This window comes from Cyprinus carpio, chromosome A1 (genome assembly GCF_018340385.1).
Source record: "Cyprinus carpio isolate SPL01 chromosome A1, ASM1834038v1, whole genome shotgun sequence".
NCBI classification, from domain to species: Eukaryota; Metazoa; Chordata; class Actinopteri; order Cypriniformes; family Cyprinidae; genus Cyprinus; species Cyprinus carpio.
The window spans coordinates 30,461,460-30,489,204 of record NC_056572.1 but is presented as its reverse complement, the minus strand read 5'-3'; the positions used below and the strand labels follow the sequence as shown (position 1 = coordinate 30,489,204).

At 35.7% G+C, this 27,745-nt stretch overlaps 3 protein-coding genes across 3 annotated transcripts in view; all 3 read left to right on the top strand.

Annotated features, from left to right (window-relative positions):
* Positions 1-2,421: 2,421 nt before the first annotated feature.
* herc5.1 (HECT and RLD domain containing E3 ubiquitin protein ligase 5.1) lies at positions 2,422-8,902 on the top strand. Its single transcript, XM_042761251.1, is given in 20 exon segments — positions 2,422-2,632; positions 2,635-2,682; positions 2,830-2,921; positions 3,013-3,143; positions 3,281-3,408; positions 3,501-3,578; positions 4,156-4,262; positions 4,343-4,577; positions 4,658-4,821; positions 5,542-5,616; positions 5,928-6,023; positions 6,116-6,199; positions 6,285-6,386; positions 6,534-6,679; positions 7,012-7,173; positions 7,323-7,383; positions 7,774-7,844; positions 8,021-8,204; positions 8,302-8,451; positions 8,603-8,902. Coding segments are annotated over 20 exon segments (2,502 nt in total). The 5' UTR covers positions 2,422-2,436; the 3' UTR covers positions 8,795-8,902.
* A 684-nt stretch (positions 8,903-9,586) lies between these two features.
* The window catches only part of herc3 (HECT and RLD domain containing E3 ubiquitin protein ligase 3), a 23,784-nt gene continuing 5,625 nt past the window's right edge, over positions 9,587-27,745 (top strand). The window contains exons 1-20 of the mRNA XM_042761155.1: positions 9,587-9,728; positions 11,198-11,520; positions 12,667-12,826; positions 14,508-14,584; positions 14,664-14,919; positions 15,028-15,115; positions 15,422-15,552; positions 15,852-16,006; positions 17,123-17,196; positions 17,638-17,762; positions 18,828-18,887; positions 20,978-21,089; positions 22,012-22,201; positions 22,294-22,457; positions 22,638-22,709; positions 22,936-22,959; positions 23,046-23,135; positions 23,686-23,856; positions 23,943-24,086; positions 24,241-24,272. Coding sequence (XP_042617089.1) covers positions 11,295-11,520; positions 12,667-12,826; positions 14,508-14,584; positions 14,664-14,919; positions 15,028-15,115; positions 15,422-15,552; positions 15,852-16,006; positions 17,123-17,196; positions 17,638-17,762; positions 18,828-18,887; positions 20,978-21,089; positions 22,012-22,201; positions 22,294-22,457; positions 22,638-22,709; positions 22,936-22,959; positions 23,046-23,135; positions 23,686-23,856; positions 23,943-24,086; positions 24,241-24,272 — 2,351 coding nt within the window. The 5' untranslated portion in view covers positions 9,587-9,728; positions 11,198-11,294. The remainder of the gene's footprint in view (positions 9,729-11,197; positions 11,521-12,666; positions 12,827-14,507; positions 14,585-14,663; positions 14,920-15,027; positions 15,116-15,421; positions 15,553-15,851; positions 16,007-17,122; positions 17,197-17,637; positions 17,763-18,827; positions 18,888-20,977; positions 21,090-22,011; positions 22,202-22,293; positions 22,458-22,637; positions 22,710-22,935; positions 22,960-23,045; positions 23,136-23,685; positions 23,857-23,942; positions 24,087-24,240; positions 24,273-27,745) is intronic.
* LOC122145904 (probable E3 ubiquitin-protein ligase HERC3) lies at positions 22,817-26,521 on the top strand. Its single transcript, XM_042761778.1, has 5 exons — positions 22,817-22,959; positions 23,046-23,135; positions 23,686-23,856; positions 23,943-24,086; positions 26,327-26,521. The coding sequence occupies exons 1-5, from the start codon at positions 22,939-22,941 to the stop codon at positions 26,393-26,395; spliced, it is 495 nt and encodes a 164-aa protein (XP_042617712.1). The 5' UTR covers positions 22,817-22,938; the 3' UTR covers positions 26,396-26,521.

Here is a 27,745-nt window from a genome sequence, read left to right as displayed (position 1 = left end):
TTTTTTCTAAAGGTTTAAGGATTTTTTTCTTTCTTTTACCTGCCAAAAATATATTGTAAAAATGTTAGACCTTATTGTTCCAAACAAGACCACACCTGTTGTGTTCTCATTCCTGGTACAGATAGATGCTGAACAGTCATCACTGATGAATCAAGGTACACATATGGTTCCAAGGGAAGTTAAAGTGGTGGATTGTTTCTTCTGGCTCATTGATGTATAAAGTTGTTTATATGGTTTTTTGGGGTGTTTAATTGTTGGATTTTGTCTTTTTGCCATATTCATGCCGTTTTTCTGCAATGGCACTGCAGAATTTGTATTGCATCCAAAATAAATAAATAAATAAAAGACAGTATACTTGTACTAGGACAATAAGCTATAATAGAAATAAGTTTATAATGCACAAATACCTTAAGTAAACATAAAAGACAGACTGTCTCATTAATTAACCATTGCTCATTATTAATGAGGTCCAGTGTAAGATTAAATGCATGCTTAAAATTAAATAAGCTATAATATTTAAATTATTAATGAGGTCCAGTGTAAGATTAAATGCATGCTTAAAATTAAAACATTATAAAAATAGTTTTTTTCTGCATAGCTGTACTGGTATTGATTAACGGTGTTTCTGATTAGCTAGTGATTGGATTATTACTCATATATGATAGAGTTGGGGATTATTCACTCTTATCAGCTTTATAGCTTGTAATTTTTCAGTGACAGGAGACAAACAGGTGTTTTCACTGAGGAAAATTGTTGCACTTGCTAAGTTGCTATCCCTCTCTGTCTAATGTTCAACAAACATTTTATTAGTAGAAGTTATACATTTAAAAGTAATTCAGGTGTAAAGTATTTTTTATCCTGCACCGTAACAGTGATGGAATGATCATAAATACAATCATGATGAAAAACTAAGTATGATACACCAAATCAGAACAAGAAAACGCTAAAGGCTAAAGTAATTGAAGCCATCAACCACAAGAGGGGGTTCTGGGAAGAGTGAGGCTTTTCTGTGATAAGTGTCAGATCCAGCTTGATCCTTGCTACTTTTATATCCACAAACAGATAAAGATTTCTGGTGCTGGTGGTGATTTCTGTTTCTAGAACTTTGACATTTTTTACAAAATGCTGTAATTTCTCTGATGAGTTGTAGATATTAAAAATAAATGTATTAAAATTAAAATATTTGTTTATTTAATATTTTTTTTTACAATCTAAGATTATAGATATAGATAATACCTGTACTATTAATAATATAGATTATTACCCTTAAAACTGGATAGATCATTTAAAAAGTTGACCCTCCTGAAAGTCATTGTAGAAATCGTTTCATTTTAACGTGTGACAACGCGCGCTACACTCTCTTTAATCAGTCAGCTGTAATTTTATTAAATAAATGAAACTGGAGAAGTTTCGCCTAGATTCTGCTTTCGTTTTCCCACTATAATACATTCATTGTTTACGAGTCACTATAAACGCGGAAGAATGACGACAAACATTACTTTCGTTTCGTAAGAAATCGATGATTTTCTAAACAGACTTCGGTTTCGCTCTCGTTTTCTGTTTTTTATTAGTGTGTTTTGCGATAGTGTGTTGATGAGATTAGGATGGACTTTGGTGGGGTTTTGTTTTATTGTGATTTTGTTGTGATTATGTTGTGTTTTTGTTGTGTTTTTGTGGGGGAGGGTTTTGAGCTGGTAAAGCCTGACCAAGTAAGACATGGCAATTCTGGAATACGATCTGTGTGTCCGAAAACTGCAGTTCAGGACATGTCAGCTGGCAGGAGTTTTGCTGGATTTATCCGGGATGGGACGGTCTCGGTCCTGAGATTGCGCAGTGAAGACTATGATCATGATGGAAAACTAAGTATGATAGCTTTCACCAAATGACACTTTGTTTAATTCATAAATCTGAAGACGTTTCATTATTTTCATATGTTTATATTTGAAATGACATAAGCTCCTGAGCTATGTAGCCTATAATGTTTCTACATTTTAAATGGAATTAATCATAATTATATAAGTGTCTATTTGTTTATTTATAGTCAAAAGTTGAACTGATGAAAATAATTTATTTACTCCAGAGCAACTACAGCTAAAGAATAAAATTAGACTGATTGTCTGTGGAGGAGATGGTGCGGTTCTTCTTGCTTATGGAGGAAAAGTTCTCATCATGGACAAATCTACTGTGTACAGGTTTGTCTATGTAGGCATAACAGTATAAATGACCAAATGATAATAACAGATATTTGTCTGACAGATTTTCTTGTCTCTGCAGGCCTCTCAAAGGTCTGGATAACAGGCAGGTGATTCAGATCGCATGTGCAGACCATTATTCAATGGCACTAAAGGCAGGTGATTCAGATCGCATGTGCAGCCATTTTGCTTTCATCTTTTGATGTCTCTTGATTGAGATGAACTGATGGAGATTTGAGTGTAGATGTTCAGAGCTGTTGCTCTTTCAGATGGTCAGGTGTTCGTATGGGGTGAGAACTCTCATGGTCAGCTGGGTTTGAGGAAAGATCATCCCGGCTCTCCGTCTGCTCAACATGTTCAGAGTCTGAGTGGGGTCCCGCTGGCTCAGATCAGCGCTGGAGGAGACCACAGCTTTGTGTTGTCTCTCTCTGGAGTCGTGTTTGGATGGGGAAGAACTCTGCTGGACAGCTCGGCCTCGGAGACACTACAGGTCTGATTATTTCATCGTGTAAAAGCTAAATTGTAACAGTATAAAAGGCTACATATCAGTAATAGTATGAAAGTACACAATGTGTCAAATCTATTCAAAGCATGAATATGATGTATTTGGAAGTGATTGACTGTTTTACTACCACAGACAGACACGTCCCAACGGTTGTAAACAGTCTGAACCGGAAGAAAACTGTGTCCATCTCATGTGGAGGGGAACACACTGCCACTTTATCAAAGGTACTATGGTCATAATATATTAGCTTTTATACTGTATTTAGCATAAAAGCAAGCTGAAGAGAAAATAAGTAGTAAATGTTTCATGTTTCAGGGCGGCACAGTGTTCACATTTGGATCCGGAGGTTGTGGTCAGCTTGGGCACAAATCATTTAGAGATGAACATCATCCGCGGGTGGTTGCTGAACTGTGGGGGTCTGAAGTGTCTCAGGTCACATGTGGGAGGTAAAGACTGTTTATAAGCTTTATTAGCAATCAGCATTTCGGATAAGTAGTAGATTCCTTTCCTCACATGGTTAACATTTCTGATGTATGAGTTCTGCTCAGTAATTTTTAGGCTTTTGATTCTTTCATTCATAAAGACATCACACACTCGTATCAGTCGCATCGTCAAAGATGATCTACTCATTTGGATGTGGGACGCAAGGGCAGCTGGGAAACGGAGAAATGATCAATAAGTCTGTGCCTTGCCCTGTGGATATACCAACTGGTAATTATAAATTTTTTAATTTTATTATAAATACTTTTTACACAAGATGTTGTTCAGAACTCTGAACTGAACTAAACATTTGTTGCACACAGAATGTAATGATGAATATACGATTGAAAAACTCATTGCTGGGGAGAATCATTCCTTTGCCTTGTTATTCAAGGTACAGTAAGACAGGCAGTTTTAATTCACATATTGTTTAACGATGAAATTATTGCTGCACTGTGATTACTTATGTGTTTTGTGTGTGTGTGTGTGTGTGTGTGTGTGTGTGTGGCAGTTTTCATTCACAATTTTTTTAACAGTTAAATTAATGCTCTTACTAATGTTTTTTGTGTTTATGATTGGCCGATGGCTATCTAAAAGTGAACCATGGAAAATGACAAAGAAGTGAGTGCTTGACTCAGTTTTATATATAGTGCTTACATATACTACTCTATGTCTATAAAATAGAGTTTCTTAACATGTTTCTTAACATAAATGAATCAAGACATATGTCCCAATGAGATATAAATTAATAATAATAATTAAAAATAAAACATTAATTGATATCAAAAACTAAACAAAGTTATTTAAAGTATAGCTTTGTTTTTTACAGGGGCATAAACAAAGTATTCTCCTCTGCTGCCTCTCTGAACGGAAGCTTCCTCAAAACAAGGTAAATATCCTAATCACAATTAGATAGTCTTGTCTAGTAATTCCTCCTTTTTGTGCCTAAAATCATACTCTAAATGTCTGTTTTTGTAGATATCCTAACCATTGTTAGAAATTTTGGTATAGTTGTTGTTTGTTTTTTTGACCTGGTTAAAAAATCTTTTGCGAAGTTATCAAAGAATGAAAGCTTGATATCAGAGGTAATGATGAATCCAACATTTGAAAAAAAATTCTTTACATTTTAAACAATAAGATGGAGTTAATGTTTTTTGTATCTCAGGTAGTGAAGGTGGTTCAGCAGACACTGCTGCCGTCTCTGAATCCAAATCCAACTGGTGTGGAATCACTGAGAGTTTATCTTCTCGTCCCTGAGCTCATTAGACGTCTCAAGAAACAACAGAAAACCGAAAACAGAAAAACAGAAAAACTCACTGAACTCACTGAACTCACTAAACTCACTGAAGCTCTGGCCTCCAAAATCCTTCAGCTGGATCCTGATTCCCAAAAGGTGTTAGGTAAAGCTGGTAGAACTTTTCAGCCTTTATGTTGTTGTCCTTGTTGTATTTGTCTAAGTATTTTTATGTTATATTCTCAGAGAGGTACTGGTCCAAACTCCCTGATGGTTGGCTCAAAGGCCTGGTGAAGATATGTAAAAAAGCTTCAGCTTATTTGATTGGCAAGATTGCTGCTGACAGTATGAACTTGGACATAAAAACACGCCTGCCGAAATCTGTTCAGATCCTTCAGATGGTCTATCAGGTGTCTTTATTGTACTTGTGTATATATAATATATTTCATCAGAAGTAAACATTTAAAAGGTTAGTTCACCCAAAAATGAAAATCCTGTCATTAATTACTCACCCTCATGTCATTCCAAATCCGTAAGACCTTCGTTCATCTACGAAACACAAATGAAGATAAATTAGATGAAATCCCAGAGCTCTCTGACCCTCCCATAGACAGCAAGGGTCCTTACACGATCAACGCACAGAAACATAGCAAGGGGATCGGTAAAATAGTCCATGTGACATCAGTGGTTCAAGCTACGAGAATACTTTTTGTGCACAAGGTAAACAATAACAACATAACTTATCTAACTATTCCGTCTTCTGCGTAATCAGTGATGGAAGACGGTAACTTAGGGAGAAGAATTGTTAAGTAAGTTATGTTATTACTGTTTTCCTTGCACACAAAAAGTATTCTCATATCTTCGAAAAATAACCGTTGAACCCTTGATGTCATATGGACTATTTTACCGATCTGTGCGTTGATCGTGTTAGGACCCTGGCTGTCTATGGAGGGTCAGAGAGCTGTCAGATTTCATCAAAATTATCTTCATTTGTGTTTTGAAGATAAACGAAGGTCTTACGGGTTTGGGATGACATGAGGGTGAGTAATTAATGACAGAATTTTCATTTTTTTTGGTGAACTATCCCTTTAACCTTTAAATTTCTTATGCATTTGTGTCTTTGTTCCGAAGTGTGCTGCAGTGCCAACAGAAACATCACAAAGAGTGATTTCATTATTAATGAGATCAATGATCTACTAGATGTGGTGAGAACCAAAAAATTGTGTGTATTGGCTTTTGGCTGATAATTATACATCAGATATCTTCTTGATTGGCAACAGTAAACATGGAAGCAATCACTGTATTTGTCATACAAACATGACTGAAGTTATTCAAAACATACAGTACACAAAAACATATTTGAAAACACATTTAGATTAGATTGAGGTCAACCATAGTTATCTGCTTATATTTGCAGTACTAACATACTATTTGAATATTAATTCCAGCTTACAATAAACATTTTGTATAAGAAAATTAAAAATGATAGAAAATTTTGTTTTCCCCAAATCAACAGCTGCAAACCATCAATGACGATATGATTAACAACTGGTTGATGTTGGACTTGACTGGACAAATCCAAGCAGTGATAGACCAGCAAAACTACCACAATGTGAGCACAAAAGGCATTTGGCCATATCTGATATGATATGCATCCAATTTTCAGATCAACTAACATGATGCTTCCTATTTCTTTTGTTTTAGGCAATCCTAAAAAATCTCATATCACTTCCATGCATCTTTAACCTGGAGGCCAAATGTAGCTATATGAAGAACAGAGTATGGCAGGTAATTTTATTTTTGGCCTTCAACCTGAAGGTTTCCTGGGAATTTTTAATTTATTCGAACACAGAATGAAATATTTTATTTGCAGGGTTGTTTTCCGCTGACCCTGAGACGCACAGCGCTGCTGGAGGACAGTTTCTCTCAGCTGAGAATGGCCACTCAGGAGCAACTCAGAGAATTTCATCTGTCGGTAAGAAAAGAGAACAATGCAAAGCTTTGATTTGATAACATACAGGGCATTTTTAGTTTGTACTTTTTATTTTCAAACCAAGACAGGACCATACAAACAGATTTATGAGCTGCAATATGAATTAATTCGTTTGGTTATCTAACACAGGTGTTTTACACGGAGGATATGAGAAGAACAGATGTCAACAAAAGGGACTTTTTTCACAATGTGTTTGAGGAGCTTTGTGCACCAGAGTCTCTGATGTTTATGTACAATGATAACCAAACTATGAGCTGGTTCCCAGCACAGGTAAGGCAAATACTTTTTTCATTAGATCATGCTAAAGACGTAAATGTAAGAAAGTTTAGTTAAATCAGGTTAATTAGATTATTTTAAAGACGTAAATGTAAGAAAGTTTAGTTAAATCAGGTTTTATTTAAATCTGGTTTGTTTTTGCTTTGAAATGTTTTTGGTTTGAAAAATTTTTGGATTTGTTGATGCGAATGGGGTGAGAATTGAGGGTTTCAGTGCATAGTGTTACATAGAATGGAAAATGTGTGAACAGCCTGTAAGATACCTAATGCTGCTTCATGTTTTCCTGTTGTTCTTGTGTGAATTTATATTTTTATTTTGTTCTCTTTTGTAGCATGGAGAAGGAGAAGTACTTCCTGTTTGGGATTCTGTGTGGTTTGGCCTTCAACAACAACTCTGTAGTGCATCTGCCTTTTCCTTTAGCCTTGTTCAAGAAACTTCTCAATGTCAAACCATCTCTTGAAGACTTGACAGAGTTTGATTCAGGTCTTGGCAAGTGAGTGTTTTTACAATTAATGTTATCTTGATTCTCTTGGTATATTTTTGTATCACTGCTAAAATGTGTGTCCATGTTGTATGAATGTGCTGCCGTCTATCACATATCGAGGAACATTGTTTAATGAATCTGAAACATCATGTTCTCAGGAGTTTGCAGTACATCCTAAACTACAGCGAGGATGTTGAGGAAATGGACATGTACTACACGGTTAGTTTGTTTTGTTGTTTTTTGTATAAATCTCACAAAAACGTATCATTATTAAGCATGTGTATAATAATCATATGTGTTTTTTGTGGAGGGTATTCTCAAGTTTTTTTTTGTTTTTTGTTGTGATATATTTTTATATATTCAAATATCTATTTATTAAATGTAATCTTAACATGTTTATAAAGCCACCCAGAGAGTGTGAATTTTGCGTATGTATGATTTATTTTCTTTTTTGACATTTTTACATTAAAGATATTGGTGAATCATCAACTGCTAGTGATAATGTGATAATATTTTTACACAGATTTCACACACAAATTAATGCGCACACTAGTGAATGAGACCCGTTATTTCTTGAAAAATAATACTTTTTTTTATCTTTATACATAAATCATATGGGATGGAATAGAAGTCGAACTGGATCCGGCTGAGCCAGGAAAAATGGTCACAAATTCTAACAGGTCAGTGCTTTTTTTTTTTTTTTTTTTGAGAAATGTAATTTTACAGAGATACCAAAAGAACCACCACTAGAGCATTGTATTATTTTTGCTTATTCTTATTTTTGGACATAGGATAATATTTTACAATCTTAGTAAGCAAAACTTATTTTTATTGTTAAATATAATTTCTGCAACAGAGAAGACTTTGTGGACAAGTATGTGGATCATATCCTGAATAAATCAGTGGAGGAAGTGTTTGAAGAATTCAAGAGAGGCTTCTTCAAAGCGTGTGACAGATGCATGGTGGAGATATTTGAACCGGAGGAGCTGAGAGGAGTGCTGGTGGGCAATGAGGAATATGACTGGGACATACTCAAACAGGTCCATGCTAACACATATGTAGATATGTCATAACTAGTATGCTCTTGACATTGTGTAGAAATTGTGTATTGACTAAATGTATTCTTTCAATGAATAGAACACTACATATGAAGGATCATTTTATGCTGAGCATCCAACCATCATCTCATTCTGGGAGGTGTTTGATGAACTGACATCAGATGAGAAGAAGGCCTTTCTGTGTAAGTTCACTAGTACAGTTCACACTTGTGTAAGTTCACAGTTTTTTTGAAAAGAGATGTGGTTTAAGAAGTCACACTTAATATTTTTTTAATAGTTGCATCTACTCTAGCTACTCCTACAATTGAGACACATTCAGAGTGTTTTCAAAGAAATCTTTCCCCGTTTTCCTTTTTTTATTTTTTTTGTGTTGGTTAGAGGGTTTGAGAATTTTGGGTTTGTGTGTGTTGGAGATGAGAGTGAGACCCCTGTTCAGCTTTACTCAGGACCATCTACCAGAGGCCCTCACCTGCCATTCTCTGTTAGACCTTCCTGTGTATCAGAACAAGGAAACACTAAAGGCTAAAGTAATTGAAGCCATCAACCACAAGAGGGGGTTCTGGGAAGAATGAGGCAGATGCTGGAGTACACTGACTAAGATCTGAAGTTTGACCCTTTATCTTCCTTGGCCGTAAAGGGGACTGTTTCTTAATATATAAGGGAGTTCTGGGTTTGTTGTAAGAACTCTACTTTAACGATCAGTTTCTGCTTTAATGTGTGACAAAAATTAAAAAAAAATTGGGAAAATACAAAGTTTACATTTATATCCACTACCAGAGAAATAGGAGAGGTTTATTTTCTAAAATTCTGTAATTTCTGTGACGTGTTGTATTTATAAACTTCATTTAAAATAAATGTTTCTTAAGATTAATATAATTATTTTTATTTTATTTTAAATTATTTTATTTTATTTTTATTTATTTTTTTAAAACCAAGATTAAATAATGCAAAACATTAAATAAAAACATTAGAAAAAGAAGTGTGGATTTTTGAGTTTTTTTTCTCTCTCTTCTCCAATGTAGAAATCAGTCTTAAAACAAGATTTGTGCCAACTAGTTTTTTTTTTTCATCTCCACTACAATGGACTCGAGGACTGAAGCAACATATAATTCAACATATTTTAACCGTATTTATGCACTAGAGTTTAAACATGCACTGAATATTATAGTTGTAATTTTATATTATCAATTTGATATCTTGACTTTTTACATCAGACGTGATGCTTTGCTATTTCGTGTACAATTACTGAAGCCAAAACTTTAAATCAAATCAGTCTCCAACACTGCATTTGTCAATAAACTATATTAATTAACTGATGCGCACACACTGACAAAAAAAATGAACCCATTGTCTCCCTCTAGTGACAGAGCTGGTTGACAGAAGTCACGTGATCAGTGACACCGTAATCTGAGTCGTAACTTCCTTGTTTTTGTCGGACCCATTAAACTGCAACCATTCCAGTAATATACGGTCAAAATAAACAGGAGACGAAATGCACATTACCAGGTAAAGTTATCTGCTTTAAATCATCTCCCTAAATACCTGTTTGTTTTGGACTTGTGTTAGACAGGGCACAGCATTTGCGTGATGACAGTTTAATGAGTGTCAGTGCGCAGTTATGTGTCAGTTTGTCCTGATATTATCCCGAATATTAGTATTGAGGTAAGTTACTGTATTTAACGCATGCACAGTCCGATTATTATTATCTGCAGTATATGAACTACACCATGATTTGGCTTACTAAAGACATGAAATGTGTCAGGCTAGCTGTTACAGGCCGAACTCAGATTGGACTGGACCCACATATGAAAGGTTTCTGCTGTGTTTCTAAAAACTAACGTTAGCGTGCTGCCTATCTAGACATTTCTGACCATCATAGGCACTTTTGATTGGTGTTTTTGTAAGGTGTTATTGTAGTTGAAGGTTTGGATTTGAATGTCGAACTTTAAGAACGCGCCAGTAACACGCACAAAGTCGAATATCCAGAACGCACACAAGTCTCCAATAATGTGTTATTTCGAAACGCGCCTAACGTAAGTTATATGATGTCCCAACAATTAGGTTCGAACGTCGTGGGTTTGTTCATGATGCTCAAAAATATGATTCGAACGTTCAGAACACGCCTATGGTTCTCCAGACATTAGATTCGAGTTTTCGGAACACTCCAGTGATTCTATAGAAAATTCTGTAGTATTCGAACGTTCAGCGGTGCCTATTTATAAATATCAAAATGTTTCCGTTCAAAATTAGATTCTAATGTTCAGAACGTAACGTTGCATTTGCCAACAAAAGGCTGCATTTGCTCTAGAATTCAATTCAAAGTTTCTGGACGCATCATTGGTGTGCAAAAAAGTCAAACGTTTGGAGCGCACGTCTTTTCAAAAATGTAATAATTCGAATGGTCCAAAATTTGTCTTTGCCATGAATTCAGCTTGATCGTACAGTATGATACATGGCACTGAATTCGATTCAAACGTTTCCCAAAAACGCCCTTAGCTAATACAGTCCTGAGTTCCATTGAACTCAGTCTGTTGGTGACCATAATTGCTTTTGGGAAGCACATTAAAATAATTGTATTATCCATGATGTTGCATGGTTCTACAGTATATTGTTAACAAAATTATAAGTATATAAAAATATTTTGTCAGCACTAGTATGATAACAGAGTACACAAATCTGTCCCCTACCTAGACATATACACACACACTTTTATTAGTACATGTGAATTCATGAAAACTGTGATGATTCAGTAGGTTTTGGATTAGTAATTCTGTGGTTTTTTATTTAACCACACCAGGTGGTTTATGATCTGCATTCTTGTCTCAAGGGCTCGGCTGTTCACACTAGCTGTCATTTCCACTCACGCTGCCCAATATGGAATGAGGAATGGGGTGTGACCCCTTCTTTTCCCTTCCACTGATTTCTCACCTATTTGCTTTCCAGCGTTTCATGCCAGACTTTGCATTCTGTTCCAGATCCGTCACGTACAGGCGGAGACGGCAAGGCGGTACAGCCTAGGAGCTCTCCCTGATTCCAGATCCTTCCATCTGTCTCCTTCTTTATGTGTGAATCATGATGCTGTGCTGGGGAAGCAGTGCCTCGGGTCAGCTGGGCATTGGTGTGTCGGAGGCGTTTGTCTTTGAGCCGAGGAGCTGTTGCATGTTCGACGGGAGGGGTCTTAAAGAAGTTGCGTGCGGCAGCCAGCACTCGCTTTTCCTGTTGCATGATGGGAGCGTTTACGCCTGTGGCTCCAACAGCTGCGGTCAGCTGGGCCATGACAAGGGAGGATGGAGGCCAGGTAACTGACATGAACTGATGCTCATATGTGCTGATGTAATTTGGGATTTGGAAATTTTGTATGTAGTGCTGGTTATTGGATTGGAATGTTGATAATATATCTACTATTCCATTATTTTCAAATGATTAGAACCTATTTAAAATGATTTAAAACTCGATTCTAATGTTTATAATGTGCCTTTGCCATAAATTGGTATTATGTAATTGTGTACTTAAATTTAACAGCTGACAGCTATTCAACCTAATTCACTAAGTTATCTGACATTATCATTGATGACTCATTGTTTCAGGTTGCTAATCCAGTTTTATTACCATTTTCTAAACTATAGTGAATAAACTGTGCTAGTGTGAGAAATGTTGAAGGTGTCTGAATAAATTTTGGTTTGACTGTATATTTGCACTGATTTGGTATTTTTATGATTTGGTTGTTAAGGTATTTTAGGTATCATTTGCAATGGATTCATTTGCAATGGATTGATTGTTTTGTCATGTTGTTTTTTTTTGCTGCTTATTATTTTAAATTCATTTGATGTCATTGGTTATTGTTTTTGTTGTTTTATCCAGCATGCACTGGGACTCACCAGTCCAGGGCTGCTAATCCGGTTTATTAGAAAACAATTCCAAGCAGCAGACGGACTCTCACATGTCTGTGCTAATAAGATAGCACCATTTGTACGATAGAAGGCCCTGTTATGTGAGTTGGTACGAGGGATGTGTAAATAAAGCCAAGAAACTAGTTGATACATTAGAGAGAAAAAAAAGCATTACTGCTTGGTTAAATCTATTCTATGTCCAGCGCAGAAACCAGATACTGATTCAAGAAACTGTATATGAATAATATATGAATGATGCATATTGTGTTGATTTTTAAAAAAAGTTTGCATTGTGGAAATGCATTCTGGTTTGGTTTTGTTCTTTATTTATTTTATTTTTATTATTATTTACTATGTTAAGCATGAATTGTTGTTTTGTATTCTTGTTTTTTTTTTTTTTTTTAGTTTTTTCCATATATTCAAGGTTTTTTTGTTGTGTAGTTTTTTATTGTTTTTTTAGGCGCTACAGTGAAAAGCTCTTGAATGATGTCTATCAAGCATCCATTCTGGAGAGTGATATTGCAATCTAATGGCTGTTTGTGTGTCTCTCGTAGAGCTGGTAGGAGCTCTGGATGCTCAGAAGATCGCCGGCGTGTCGTGTGGGCAGGCTCACTCTCTGGCGGTGAACGAGCAGGGGCAGGTGTTTGCCTGGGGGGCCGGAGAAGGAGGGCAGCTCGGTCTGGGTACAGCTGAAGAGGCGGTCCGTGTGCCCAGGTGAAATGTTACACAATTCATCCAAGATTTTGTGAATAAATAAGAACATTTTATAAAAGAGGCGGTCCGTGTGCCAGTTAAAGTTTTTTGTGATTATATATGGTTTTATTCTGATTAAATTGTTGAGATCAGTCTGTTAAAAGTGTTAGAATCAGAGTTATTTTATTTGAATTTTGTATATTTTGTTTATTATTTGTATATTTTATTAATTGGTGATCTGCAAACTCTGCTGTGCATGAGAACATTCAACACTCATTTTTTAAGTTTGTTTTGAGTTGTTTCCTGTTTTTTTTTTTATGTGGTGTTTGCTTTTTATTGTGATGCTTACTTTCCATTGTAACATCTGCTCTAGATAGAGGAATCTAATAAGGATTTAATTACCTCCTAAGCTCGTGAGGGGGCCCCTGCATGGGGCCTTTCACACTGCATGGGGCTCCTGAACGCAAGTGATTTGGACTTAATGATAGATATAATGTGCATCACTGAAAGCTCTTCTGTTCTGTTTTGGCTCTAGTACTGCTGAATAACCCACAACAGATGAAACAACATTTCCTGACACGCTGCCCTTCATTTGAATGTGAACATCACTTGTCATCTCAGTTATCTGAATAATTTCACATGCACAATGTGGCCAGGGCAAGTTCATGATTGAGGATTATTTATTTGGTTTAGTGGTGCGTTTCAAGGCCACTGGCATTTGATTGTGAGATTCTTTGTGAGCCAGTAAATTAAGAATTTTGCATACTTCGATTATTCTTTCAGCTACCAATTATAATGCCGTACGCTCAGGTTCATTTCATATAAAGTAGGCACCATATGTAACTTTTTACAACATTTCATTACAACAATGCATCCACCTGCTTGGACCTTTGACCCTTTTGCATGATACTAAATGACTTTCCTATTGACCTTTGACTCTTTTACATAATACTAAATGACTTTCCTATTTATTATTATATATTTTTTTTTATAATTATTTTATTTTTTATTTTTTTTTTTGTTCAAAAATTATTTATTTAAAAGTAATTGTGAATGTGCATGTTTGTGTTTTTAAGGAAAAAAAATCCCTTAATTATTTCATCCATTAATCATCCATGCATCCAGTAATTCATTAATGCATCAAAAAAAAAATAATAAAATTTTTGTTTTAATGAATTTTTCAGATTTGTTGGTTTAATCCCACAATCAGTTCAGAAGCTATGTAAAATTAATAAGTGGTTATGCAACAAGGAATATATAAGGTACTTATTTATATAATAATGTCTGCAGTGGATTTTGCACAGATGTGTAGCTCCTTCAAAATACATAATTTTAATTATTATCTAAAAATATTTTATAATTATTTGATAATTTCTAAAATCTGTTTAGAAGTAAAAAATTTTCCACTTTGAATTTCACCTGAATTTATTTTTAAATTGAGAATTTGATAATTAATGAATCAAAATGTTAAATCCATTCCCTTTTATTTAAATTTTATAGTTCTAATATTTAATTTTGATGCTGAAAATGAAATAAAATTAATTAAATTGTTATTTCCATGTGAACTTAGTCATAGCTGTATATGAATATGTATAAATGTATGTATTTTCTGTTGTTATTCATCAGGTGATTTACCAGGTACCCTTGTTAGGAGATGTCATCCAGAACTTGCTTTCTTAATTAAGTGTATTTATTTCTTTAGGTTGATTAAAAAGTTGTGCGAGCATCGAATCTCACAAGTGATGTGTGGCAACCAACACTGCATAGCACTTTCAAAAGGTAAGTGTAGACTTATCAATAGTTTTGTTTTTTCTGCTGTGCCAGTAAATGAGGTTTCCTGCTGTTCTCCTCGTCTCAGATGGTCAGTTGTTTGTATGGGGGGAGAACTCCAGTGGTCAGCTGGGTTTAGGGAAGGGAGAGCCGAGCACTCTGTCTCCTCAACCGCTCAAATCTCTGTGTGGGATCCCTCTGGCTCAGATCAGCGCTGGAGGAGACCACAGCTTCGCCCTGTCGCTCTCTGGAGCCGTGTTCGGCTGGGGGAAGAACAGCGCCGGGCAGCTAGGGCTCAATGATGAGCAAGGTAAAACACACGCTGACCTAGAGGTTCAAAATCTGTAACCAAAAGGTTGCTGGTTTGAATTCTGCAATGGACTTGAAACAGTACTTATATACTTAAGGATTTTTATGTGAGTCATAATTTTTGTATTTGAAGTGTTGGATAGTTTTTTTTTGTGTTATATTAGGTTGGTGTGCTCACAGAAGGTGGTGTACATCAGCTGTGGAGAGGAGCACACCGCCGCCTTGACAAAGGTATTGATCAGTGTGCTGAATAACACATACTCATTCGACCTGGTTTTTAATGCAAAACAGTGTTGCCCTTTAGCAGTATTTTACATATGTATTCAAATGTAAAAGTTTGAATTTGAGTCTAATTGCTGTAGTTATTTGAACATCCATTAGTTTAATTATTATTCTTTTTTTTTTTTTTGTTATCTTTTTGGTTATTTTTTGATAATGTTTTTATAGAGATTTTTTGTTTTAATGATGGTAGGTTGTTTATTTGTGTTTTGTTTTTTTTTTTCATTAGTGTTGCTGTTTGTGCTGTGTTTGCTTTAGGAAGGGGGTCTGTTCACATTTGGAAATGGTTCAAGAGGACAGCTGGGCCACGATTCCACCAGAAACGAGCCTCTTCCACGCAGAGTTATGGAGCTCATGGGCACTGAGGTGTCTCAGATCGCTTGTGGGCGGTAAGTATATGCACTAGACAAGATGCACGTTTCTGTGTCCATCTGTTTTAGATTGGTGAATGTGCTGATTTCCTTTTTAGTGTTAGCTTTAATTTTGTGTCATTTCCAAAGCATACTAACACTGTATGGATAATGCACATATTTATTTTTGTATTTTTGAATAAACGTTGTGTATTAATACAATTTATTATTAATTTTATTTAGCAGAGAAGCATTAAATTGATCAAAAGTGACAGTAACATAATTTATAATGTTAAAAAATGCTGTTCTTTTTAAATGAAATTTTTATTTCGTCACAGGCACCACACCCTGGCATTCGTGCCCTCCACTGGTCTGGTTTACGCTTTCGGCTGCAACACTCAGGGCCAGCTGGGTACAGGCCTCAGAGGAAATGCTAAGAGCCCACTTCCTGTCGGGAACATCCAACCCCTGTGCATTGGAAACACACACACAAGTATGTTCACGCGTTCGAATGGATTAAATAAAGAATCAAAATCAGTTATAACAAGCCAAATGTTAATTTACTGATTTGCACCATTATTTAATCTCTTATCTCATTTTGCGCTTGACAAGGCTGTGATAGCTGCTAATTTGTGCCGCTCTTAGTAGATTGTGTTGGTCATTATGGAAATGATCTGTGTTCTTTTATTTGTGCGTTGTCAGTAGATCGACCACAGAACTTTTATAGAATTGCTGTCTCATGCTGATGTGCCATGTTTAGTAAATCTGGCCCCAAGTATGTACTGTATTTAACATTCATATTAGAGCTTTAATGTGAATTCCTTTTGAAGAAATACATTTTATTAAAAGAATAAAAGTTAAGATGTCAGCTGTTGCAAAAAAAAAAAATTCTTATCAGTATTTTGAATAGAGGTACATTTGAGCACACATGTTTATTTTAGTACATGGCTATAATGAATGAAAAAAATCCATTTTCACTGTTTCCACCACAATTTCACTGTGGTCGAGTGTTTTGTTTTGCAGTGCCATGCTTTAATGGTTTTCCATCTGAAGCAGATATAGAGACTCTGCTATTTTGAGGGAGTGAATGATAAGTCCTCTAACTGGCAGTGATAGGGATTGTTATAGAGACCGTGTGTCCATGCAGGGATGGTCAGATATAAATAGACAGCATTGAAGAGTATCTGTAGTTTGGTTTGTGATTCATCTGATGGCTAGATCTTTCAGAGGCCTTGGTGTGTGTGTGTGTGTGTGTGTGTGAGAGAGAGAGAGAGAGAGAAAGTGTTGTTTTGTTTTGTTTTGATGACTGCACAGAAGGTTGAATGCACAATTTGTAAAAATAGTTATAATTTGAAAATGAGTCTCTTTAGTTCTCCTTTATAAGGTCATCTGTTGTTTTTATAAGGTCATCTGTCCTGTATGCAGATAGTATTGAAATGATTGAACACTTTTAGCATAAAGTAGGTATGCATTTTGCAGAAAAGTGTCTGGTTGATAAGTTTGAACTCGTTAATAACACGGATAGATAACTAACACTCATTCTTCTTCATATGTTTTGTTATTATATAACTACTGTGTAAAAGAAACCACTTATGTTCTTTGGCTACAGAAGGCGAGCGCTACACCATCTGTAAAATTCACAGTGGAGGTGATCACAATTTCCTGTTGTTGTCTACTAAGGAGGTAACCATGCTGATTTTCACTGGAGTTTCATTAGAGCTATGAAACAACTACTGATTGTTTGGATATGTTTCCTTTACAAGAATATTCAACAAATTAGTGCATTCTTCAATATATTTTCATAAATTATAAAGTATAGCGAGTCAGTAGCTGCTCTTACTACTAGTTTCTGTATGATTTTAATATTTACAATTAAGCAGTTTTACATTTGCTCTTGTGAAAATAAGTGGCTGCTAGGAGGTCAGTACCTGCTCTTGTCCACAAGGTGGCGCCGTTACATCAATATAATGGGTTTGCTCTCACTGATGTGATATTTTTTATTTCTTCTTAATTAGACCAATTAATGATAAAACCATTAAAACCATCTTGTTGTGTGTATTCTTGGAGTATATTGTGACCTGTGGTTATAATGTTTCTAAGTGTTTGTTGTGTGTTTGAGGACAGGGTGCATCTTGTCCCGAGGATTTCCGCATTATGAATACCACCAAAAGCATCGCTCTGATTAATTCTGAGAGTCTGGACAGCTGGAGGATGAAGCTTCATGACAACAGCGATTCAAGCATCACCAAGTGAGTGTGTGACATTATCAGGTTTGAGTACAGTTATGACAGAGGCTTCCACTTGGCAACCATTTATTATTTATAAAGATAATAAATGAAAGTATTAATCTTTCATAAAATGACATACACTAGCATTCAGTGGTGACAAAAGTGCCCACCAAGGCTGCATTTATTTGATAAAGGATATAGTAAAAACAGTAATATTGGGAAATATTATGACAAATTAAAGAAACCATTTTCTATTTGAATATGTTTAACATTGTTATATATTCCTGTGATCAAAGCTGAATTTTCAGCATTATTACTCCAGTCTTCAGTCCTTCAGAAATCATTATATTTACATTTTTATTCATTTAGAAGACTCTTTTATCCAAAGCGACTTACAAATGGAAGCAATCAAAATCAACATAAGAGCAATGATATGCAAGTCTCAGTTAGCTTAACACAGTACACATAGCAAGGTTTTTTTTTTTAATTCTATATTAAATAAAAAGAAAACTGATAGAATAGATAAAGAATAGAGCAAGCTAGTGTTAGAGGCCTTTTTTGTTAATTGTATAATAAATAAAAAGAAAACAAATAGAATACAAAAAGAATAGAGAAGCTAGTGTTAGGGGTTTTTTTTTTATGAAAACAAGCAGTTAGTAAATGAATAGAGTGCAACTCTAAATGGTGCAAATGTGTTTTTTTTTTTAAATATTTAAAATTTTTACAAAATGTTTTTTCAGTCATTCTAATATGATTTGCTGCTCAATAAACACATTTTATTATTATCAGTGTTAAAAACAGTTGTGTTGCTTCATAGCAGTAATGATTACTTAATGAATAGAAAGTAAAAAAGCATTTATATCAAATAGTAATCTTTTGTAACACTATAAATGTCACTTTTGATCAATTTTATACATCCTTGCGAGAAAAAAAAAATCAGATGAAGTTATCAAATTGCAAAAAAATACAATGATTATTTTTTAAATAAATGAGGTCAGTTGTGATGTATCTGTTAAAGCACGTTGTATAAAATATTTGTTATTATTTTGATGCTGAATTCAAATCTCTTGACTCCTCCCCATCTAGTGACATCATACTCCTGTTTTCCTCAACTGCATGTTGGAATGCCAGCTTTTTGGACCAAAGGTGAGCAGTTAAGATGTTTCTGTCTCGCCAGTAAGCGTATGCACACAGGGTGATGCCATGGAGAGCAGAGCACTTGTGATTTTTCCATAAGTGACTTCTGCTTCACGTCAGTAGGAAAATTCTTTGTAGACTCCAGCAGAGCTCCTGGTTACAGCTCTTTCTGTAAAAGAACAGTGTCTCTTACAGAGCAAATGGGACTTGATGGATATCTTTATCTGATGAGAGAATCATTCTGCCTGATGCAGTCCTCGATGTTCATAATCTGCACTGCAGCCGAAAACATTTTAAGAGATTATCTGGTTACATAAGGAACAACTGGTGTTGCTGGCATTTAGACGGGGTATTATGGGTTGTGAGGTCAAATCTTCATTTTAAAATGCAGTTTTGTGTATGTGATTAAAACTCTACTGAGCACATGTCCCGTGCATTTGGAGCAACACATGGACTCTATAGCACACATTATAGCAGTTATTTAAACTCTAGTTTATTTAATTCATTTGAAGAGTAGAGGTTTCTGTACTGTCCGAAATTTGCGCTACTTAATGTGCAGCTTTATTTTAATAGATTGAAATGGATCGAATTGGTTTTGGATTGAATCACATCAACTAAGTCTTGCACCACTATTTGACCAAAATGAATGTAATTGGATTTAACTTAGTCTGATCTATCAGATCAAGTTAAATCAAATGTATTTGATTCAGACTGGATCGAATGGATTTGAATAAAAACAGTAATTAATAGTTAATAGTTTTCGTTTTAAAACGGCATTTTAGAATGAAAACGATCCTCGTCTACACTGGCGTTTCAGAAACGATCTCCATTTACACTACGCAACCTAAAACGCATGTCACGTGACCATTCATGCAGGTACAGCCATAGATATGAATAGGTAGATTATTTAGATCGGGGACGCGTCTCCGTGCTTGGAGTGATCGAATGGGGAATCTATACATCTATGGGTACAACAATGAGCATGATGTTATTGTTTACACGGTCGTCAAGGATGTGCAGAGCGAATGTGGGCAGCCACGCTATCATTTTCAAAAGTCTCTGTTTTGGTCCGTTTACACTGAAATGCAACTCCAGAGTTTTCAAACTAAAACAAGGTCTGCAGCGTTTTCAAAAGTCTCCGTTTTCAAGGGTCGAAAATGCCGGAGTAGTGTAAACGATAGGCTTAACCGCAGCAAAATGTATGCGTTTAAAATTAAAATGCACTAGTGTAAACGGGGCCTAAGATTATTTACTTTTTTTAGATGAATTAAAAAAAGAAAAAATGAACAGTCAGTTGCAGCTGAGTTGATTTGAAATGAGTCAGATTGCTCAAATCCAACTAAACTGAATTATAATGAATCAGATAAGTCATATCAGTTCAATCTAATTAAATACATTAGAAACAAGTTGAATCAGATCGATCAAATCAAATTCAAATGGACCAGATTCTATTAAACAGATTCAGGTCTAATCAAATCAGTAATTGGATTTAGCTGAAGGAGTCTAGAATCAAATGGAATCAAAATGATTTGAATCGGACTGGATTGAATGTGAAGGTTAAAGACTTAATGCATTTTGATTTATAATTGAATCTTGTTTATTTTTTATATTGTTTTTTTGTGTGTCGTTTATTGTAGATCAGAAATGCTTAAAATACACTGGCTCTGCTTCATGTGCTCGTGCGTGTGGGGTTCACTGCTCTGTAGTGCAGGGATCAGCATCAGGCTTAAACACCCGCGGCTCTGTATTTACACCCAGCGTGTGATCCTGCTTTCATCCCTTCAGAGCGACAGACACAGATAAAGAGCAATGGAGAGGAAAGAGCTTAAATCTCCTCACCTCAGGTCCAACTATTTGTTCATCGGTTCCTTAACTAGTTCCCAGGTCATGACCCAACACTTGCTTGGAGATACTAAATCTCACTGTTGTTTGTAATTTTTTTTGTAATATTTTTAAATAATGTTTTAACTAATATACAAACCATTTCTAAAATCTTCAATTAGTAAATTAGATTAGTACAATATTAGATTTCATAATGTGTAGCTTTACGGCTTATTTCAAGGTATTTGGATACTAATTTCCACCTGCTGTTTTCGCAGTGATGACGGGCATTTCAAAACCAACCCCAAAGTCCCGGGCATCGATTTCAATGCTGTTAGGCTGCTTTTTGAGACGCTGATGAAACCAGCCTTCGCAAGACTTTTGGAGCAGGTCTGTGCGCTTAGATCTGTTGGCTTCATCTCATCATTTATTTAGATCTTTAAAGCACTGCATACTTGGGAGGCAGTTACTCTGCTGCAGACTTTATCAGGTTTCTGAAACATTCAGTTTTTTGGAGGTTGTTTTTGTGTAGGTTTTTTAAGGTTTATTGGAGTTTAAGTTTGTGTATTTTTTGTTTGTTTAATTGTAGTTAGTTGATTTATAGCTCCTTCTTATACACTACCATTCAAAAGATTGCAGTCTGTTGGATTTCTTTCAATGTTTCTCTAACGTGCACTAAGGTTGCATTATCTTTGAGCAAAAATTCTGTAAAACAATTGTGAAATATTATTACAATTTAAAGTAACTTTTCTCAATTTGAATAAGTTTTAAAATGTAATTCATTACTGTGATGCAAAGCTGAATTTTCAGCATCATTACTCCAGTCTTCAGTGTCACATGATTCTTCAGAAATCATTCTAATATGCTGATTTGATTGTTGAAAAATTCTGATTAGAATGTAAAAAAATACTTAATGTGGATTTTTTTTCAAGATTCTTTGACAAATAGAAAAATAAAATCAAAACAGCATTTATTTGAAATATAATTTTTTGTAACACCTCTTTAGAAAAACAGATTTCAAAAATAATGTTTTTTTCATTTTTATATATATATATATATATATATATATATATATATATATATATATATATATATATATATATATATATATATATATATATATATACATTTGTGTTACTATATATTTTAAAGAACACACTAAAACACTGTCTAAAATATATTTGTAATGATAACACTGTCTAAAATATATTTGTGATGGTTTATTCCATACTGTCCTCAGGAACAAAAAATCTTGCTTAGTCTGTTTAAGTGTATTTTTAATAATAAACAACTCATAAATGTGTTCTTCTAGGCCACGAAGAGCTTTGAGAGTCTCCTGATCCCCCAGCTGACCTGCTCTCCTCCTGACGTGGAAGCCATGCGGATCTATCTGATCCTGTCTGAATGTCCCGCTCTCCAGGACTCCAAAAACTACATCTCTCTCACCATCCCTCTAGCCATGGCCATCCTCAGACTGGACGCCAACCCCAGCAAAGTCCTCGGTATGTACATGTTCCGCTGCCTAGCAACACCATTAGTTGCTTAGTTGCAAAGTTTATCAGAGTTCAAGATCAGTCTTATTCTCGTTTCTCAGATAATTGGTGGTCTCTAATGGATTGCGAGGTTTTCTCCAGACTAGTGGAGATGTACAAAAGCATTGTTGTGTTTCTGTTGACTGGCGGGAAGGCGCTCCTGATGCCTGTGTTTCTGGAGAGCTACACCAGTGCTGCCCTGCGACTGCTGGAGAAGCTACACAAGGTACGGCGAAAATCAACAAAACAGTTTAATAAGTAACTAATTCATAAGATATATGATTGAATATTCCCCAGCATCAGAGCTGAATTGCTGTTTTTAATCTGTTTTTGCAGACAAGCTTGTGTAATTTAGTTTGTGTTGTTAAATGATAAACTATGTGTTGATCCAAAAATTTTGGTGCAGGTCAATCTGAAAGCCCAACTTGTGGAATACAACCACTTCTACATCCCTGATATCTCAAGGTTTGTGGGCATGGTGGAAGTCCAGGAAGACTACCTTTATTCTCAAGGCTGGTGTTGTTCGTGTATTACTGCATATATTTGTTTTTTCTGTAGGTTGATTTTGTGAGTGTTTTGTGTTAATATGAACATGAGCTAGACCCCATTGTGCATACAAAATGTCATAGTTACACAAAAAAGCCTCACATTTTGATTATACCAAGCTGAAAAATAAGATAATTTCTTGTTTTGTCTTGTCTTAGAAAATGCGATACCCTCCAGTGCAGGTATGTTGGTTAAATAGCTCTTTGTAAATAGATTTTTTTGACATTTGTGATGGTGTCAGCTTGATAATCTGAATCTTATTTCCCAGGGTTCTGTCACGTTATGTGCCTATCCGTTCATATTGAACGCACAAGCCAAGACAACCGTGCTGCAAACAGATGCTGAGCTGCAAATGCAGGTAAAAAAAAAAATTGTGAAAAATTATTACATTTTAAAGTAACTGTCCTCTGTTTGAATATATTTTAAAATGTTATTTATTCCTGTGATGTAAAGATGAATTTTCAGCGTCATCATTACTTCAGTCACATGATCCTCTGAAACTCTCATGATGCTCTGAAACATTGCTTCTTATCAATCTTGAAAACAGTTATGCTGCTTAATGTTTTGGGGGAAATTGCAATACATTTCTGTTAGGATTCTCTGATTAGTAAAACGTTCAAAAAACAGCATTAATTTGAAATAGAATTTTTGTGAGAGTCTGTACTATTCATTTTGATAAATTGAATGCATCCTTACTGAATAAAAATATTAATTTATTTCAGAAAATATCTTAATGGGAAGTTAAGGAGTACATGTTGCATTAGTCCATGGTACAGCCTGGCAAAAACATGACTTTTTTTTGGTTTCTTTTTGGAGTCGGTTTAATTGTCGATACAGCAAAACTTATGATTCTTGACTCTTATTATTCAGCCTCTTTAACTAGTTTTGCCTGCTTGATTACTGTTCAGATGGCAGTAAGCGGCGCTAACTTGCACAACGTCTTCATGCTGTTGACTATGGAACCTTTGCTGGCAAGAAACCCTTTCCTGGTGCTTCATGTACGAAGGAACCTCTTAGTCAGCGATGCTCTCCGGGAGCTCACAGTCTACAATGACGTAGACTTGAAGAAGCCGCTGAAGGTCCATGGTCCATATTGTAGCATATTTTGGCCAAGACCGCCCACTTAGACATAAGTTGACTAACCAAGATTTACTGATCATTGCAGGTCATCTTTGATGGAGAGGAAGCTGTGGATGCAGGAGGAGTCACTAAAGAGTTCTTCCTGCTCCTATTTAAAGAGCTGATGGATCCGATCTATGGCATGTTCACCCAATATTCAGAGTCCAATCTTCTGTGGTTCTCTGATAAAGTGAGTTCAGCTTAGTTATCACAAAATTCAACAAGATACTGAAAAAGATTTATAGTAAATGTGATGAAATTATATAATTTGAATGCAAAACAATATTTAATTGCCTATGCACTGTACTCCAGTCTTAATGTTAGTTGCAATGTTTGATTGAAAGAGCCTGAAGGATGAATTGCATTTGGTTCACAGGTAACAATACAGTGCTGCAGTGATGACGTTAAATTTGTAGGCCGTCCAGGCTGGTTCCCTCTACAAAAACTCAATAGGATTTTTCCATTGGATTATTGCAAAAAATAAGCTCTGTGACCAACAAACGTTTACGATTCTTACAAGTTTTTTTTTTATCATGATAATCTTCACAAATTAACACAACACTTATGAATTTTGAATCCTAAGTACAAGTAAAAAAGCTAAATGTACAAACCGCATCATGGTTGCATGATTTCAACATAACCACCATTAAACATCCATCAGCTCTTTCAGTCTTTAATTAAAACATTTTCCCTGAAAGTTTGAGTTGAAATCATTTGTAGGAAAGCCATTATAAACACAAATAAATCCGTGAAAGTGACTAGTGAGTAAATGAGTTTACCTGTTCAGCGTAATGACCGTTTAATGTCCCTGACAATCTTTATAGACTAGGGCCCTAGGAAATCCGTTATTTTTTCCCAAATTCAGTTTTATTTTTTTCCAAATGTAATTTTTTCTGCTTTAATTTTTCTGGATTCTGTTTTTCTATTTTAATTTTTCTAGACTCTGTTTTAATGGTTAAATTAAATTATTTATCAAAAAGCATGTCTAATTAATTTAAATCATGAAGCTTACAATATTAAACAGCAATTTCTTAAAAGTTTAACAAAAATTAAATTTTTGGGCCCTGTGAAATGTTTTATTTTTTATCAAATTCTGTTTACTATTAATTTTGTAAATTTCATTTTAATGGTTTAAAGGGGTCATATTATGTTGCTAAAAATATTTTTTTTTTTTGTGCATTTGGTGTAATGAAATGTGTTTATGCAGTTTAAGGTTCAAAAAACACATTATTTTCCACATAATGTACATTATTGTTTCTCTTCTGTGCCCCGCCTTTCTGAAACGCTTCGTTTTTTACGAAGCTCATCGGTCGGAAAAGCGAGGTGTGCTCTGATTGGCCGGCTATCCAGTGAGTTGTGATTGGCTGAATACCTCAAGCGTGGTATTCTCAATTCCAGTCCTTGCGCCCCCCCAGCTCTGCATATTTTGCATGTCTCTCTTTGTTAACACACCTGATTCAGATAATCAGCTCGTCAAGTGGGCTCCGTGCATGAACTGTGTTCCCATTGACATGGTCCCTACAGAGTGTTCATTGCTCCCTACTCCTTGAGCAGGGGAAATCTGTTTACTTCAGTTCGGAACATTCATTCACGGATTTGCGCTGGACAACGTCTTCACACACGGACAAGTGTGACATCATATACCTCTGTAAATAAATACAATTTAAATTGCACACTCGCACACTTCAATGCACTTTGAATGGAACATTCGAACTGGAATCATGGCGAAATATCCTGTGATGTCCACTTAGCAGGGCACTTACATTCGAATAAAACAAATGTCTGAAGCTATAAGAGATACATACAAAATGTGCAGAGCAGGGGGGCGCAAGGACTGGAATTGAGTACCGCTGCTCTACACTGCTCAAAACTAGCGTTTGAATCATCAGTGGCAAATCCTTTATGTAAACGTACTTACAGACTGTAAGTCAGAACAGCCGGCATTGTAGTCTTCTCTCCCAGGATCAGGTAAGGGTAATCAGTAATATGCGTTGTGCGTTTCTAAATTTTTAATGTTTGGTTTGTTCTGTTATGTAAAATAGTTTAGTTTATTTTCTTCTCTTTATTATGCAGAAGTCTCCAAACTCATCCGTTCGAGTCATCCTACTACTTGTCCGCTTGATCCTATTCCATCTCCTTCAAGCCATTTCTCCTGCAGTTGTACCTGCACTCACTCACATCATTAACACATCCCTTCACACTGGTGTTTTTCCCTCAGCATTTAGACAGGCTCGTAATCCTACCTGCACTCACTCACATCATTAACACATCCCTTCACACTGGTGTTTTTCCCTCAGCATTTAGACAGGCTCGTATAACCCCTACTACTTAAGAAACCCACCCTTAACCCATCTCGTTTAGAGAACTACAGACCAAAGTTTCCCTTCTTCCTTTCATTGCAAAAACACAGTCTCTGCCTTTCTCACACAGAACAACCTCCTCGATAGCAACCAGTCTGGTTTCAGAAGTGGACATTCATCAGAGACTGCCTTGCCCTAAAGAGTTGTTAAAGCCCTAAGACTGGCAAGAGCGGATTCCAAATCTTCAATACTTATGTTGCTGGATTTGTCTGCTGATTTTGACACGGTTAACCACCAGATCCTCCTGTCAACCCTATTGGCAGAGGGCATCTCAGGAAGCACACTCCAGTGGTTTAAATATAACCTCTCAGCTAGGTCCTTCAAAGTATCTTGGAGAGGTGAGGTGTCCAAGTCGCAACATCTAACTACTGGGGTGCCTCAGGGCTCAGTTCTTGGACCACTTCTCTTCTCTGTCTACATGGCATCACTAAGTTTTGTCATTCAAAAACATGGCTTTTCATATCACTGCTATGCTGATGACACTCAACTCTATCTCTCATTCCATCCTGATGATCCGACAATAGCTACTCAGATCTACAGACATTTCTTGCTGGATGAAGGACCATCACCTTCAAGTCAAACTTGCCAAGACAGAACTGCTTGTGGTTCCATCAAACCCATCGTTTCATCACAATTTCACCATCCAGTTAGGCACATCAACCATAACTCCTTCAAAAACAGCAAGAAACCTTGGAGTTATGATTGATGATCAGCTGATTTTCTCAGACCACATTGCTAAAACTGTCCAGTCCTGCAGATTTGCTTTATTAAACATCAAGAAGATCAGGCCCTTTCTTTCGGAACATGCTTCACAACTCCTTGTTCAAGCTCTTGTTCTGTCCAGGCTGAACTATTGCAATGCTCTCTTAGCAGGTCTTCTAGCCAGTTCTATCAAAACGCAGCAGCAAGATTAAATTTTAAATGAGCCGAAAAGAATGCACGTCACACCTCTGTTTATCAATTTGCACTGGCTACTAATGTCTGCTGGCATAAAATTTAAGGCATTAATGTTTGCCTATAAAACCACCACTGGTTTTGCACCCCTTTACCTAAATTCATTACTTCAGACTTATGTGCCCTCTAGAAGCTTGCGTTCTGCAAGTGAAAGTCACTTTATTGTGCCATCCCAAAGAGGCACCTTTAAAAAAAAATGTTCCCTCCTGGTGGAATGACCTGCCCAACTCAGTCCGAACAGCTGAGTCCTTAGCTTTCTTCAAGAATCGTCTAAAAACACATCTCTTCCATCTGTTTTTGACCCTCTAACTCTAGCACTCTCGATTCTAATTCAATTCTTTAAAAAAAAAAAAATTGTCCCTTTTAGACTTGCACTCTATTCATTTACTAACTGCTTGTTTTCTTAAAAAAAACTAACACTAGGTTTTGTAATCTTTTAGTATTCTATTTATTTGTTTTTAATTATTTCTTATACAATTAACAAGAGCAAAAAAGGTCTCTAACACTACAGTAGCTTGCTCTATTCTTTTTGTAT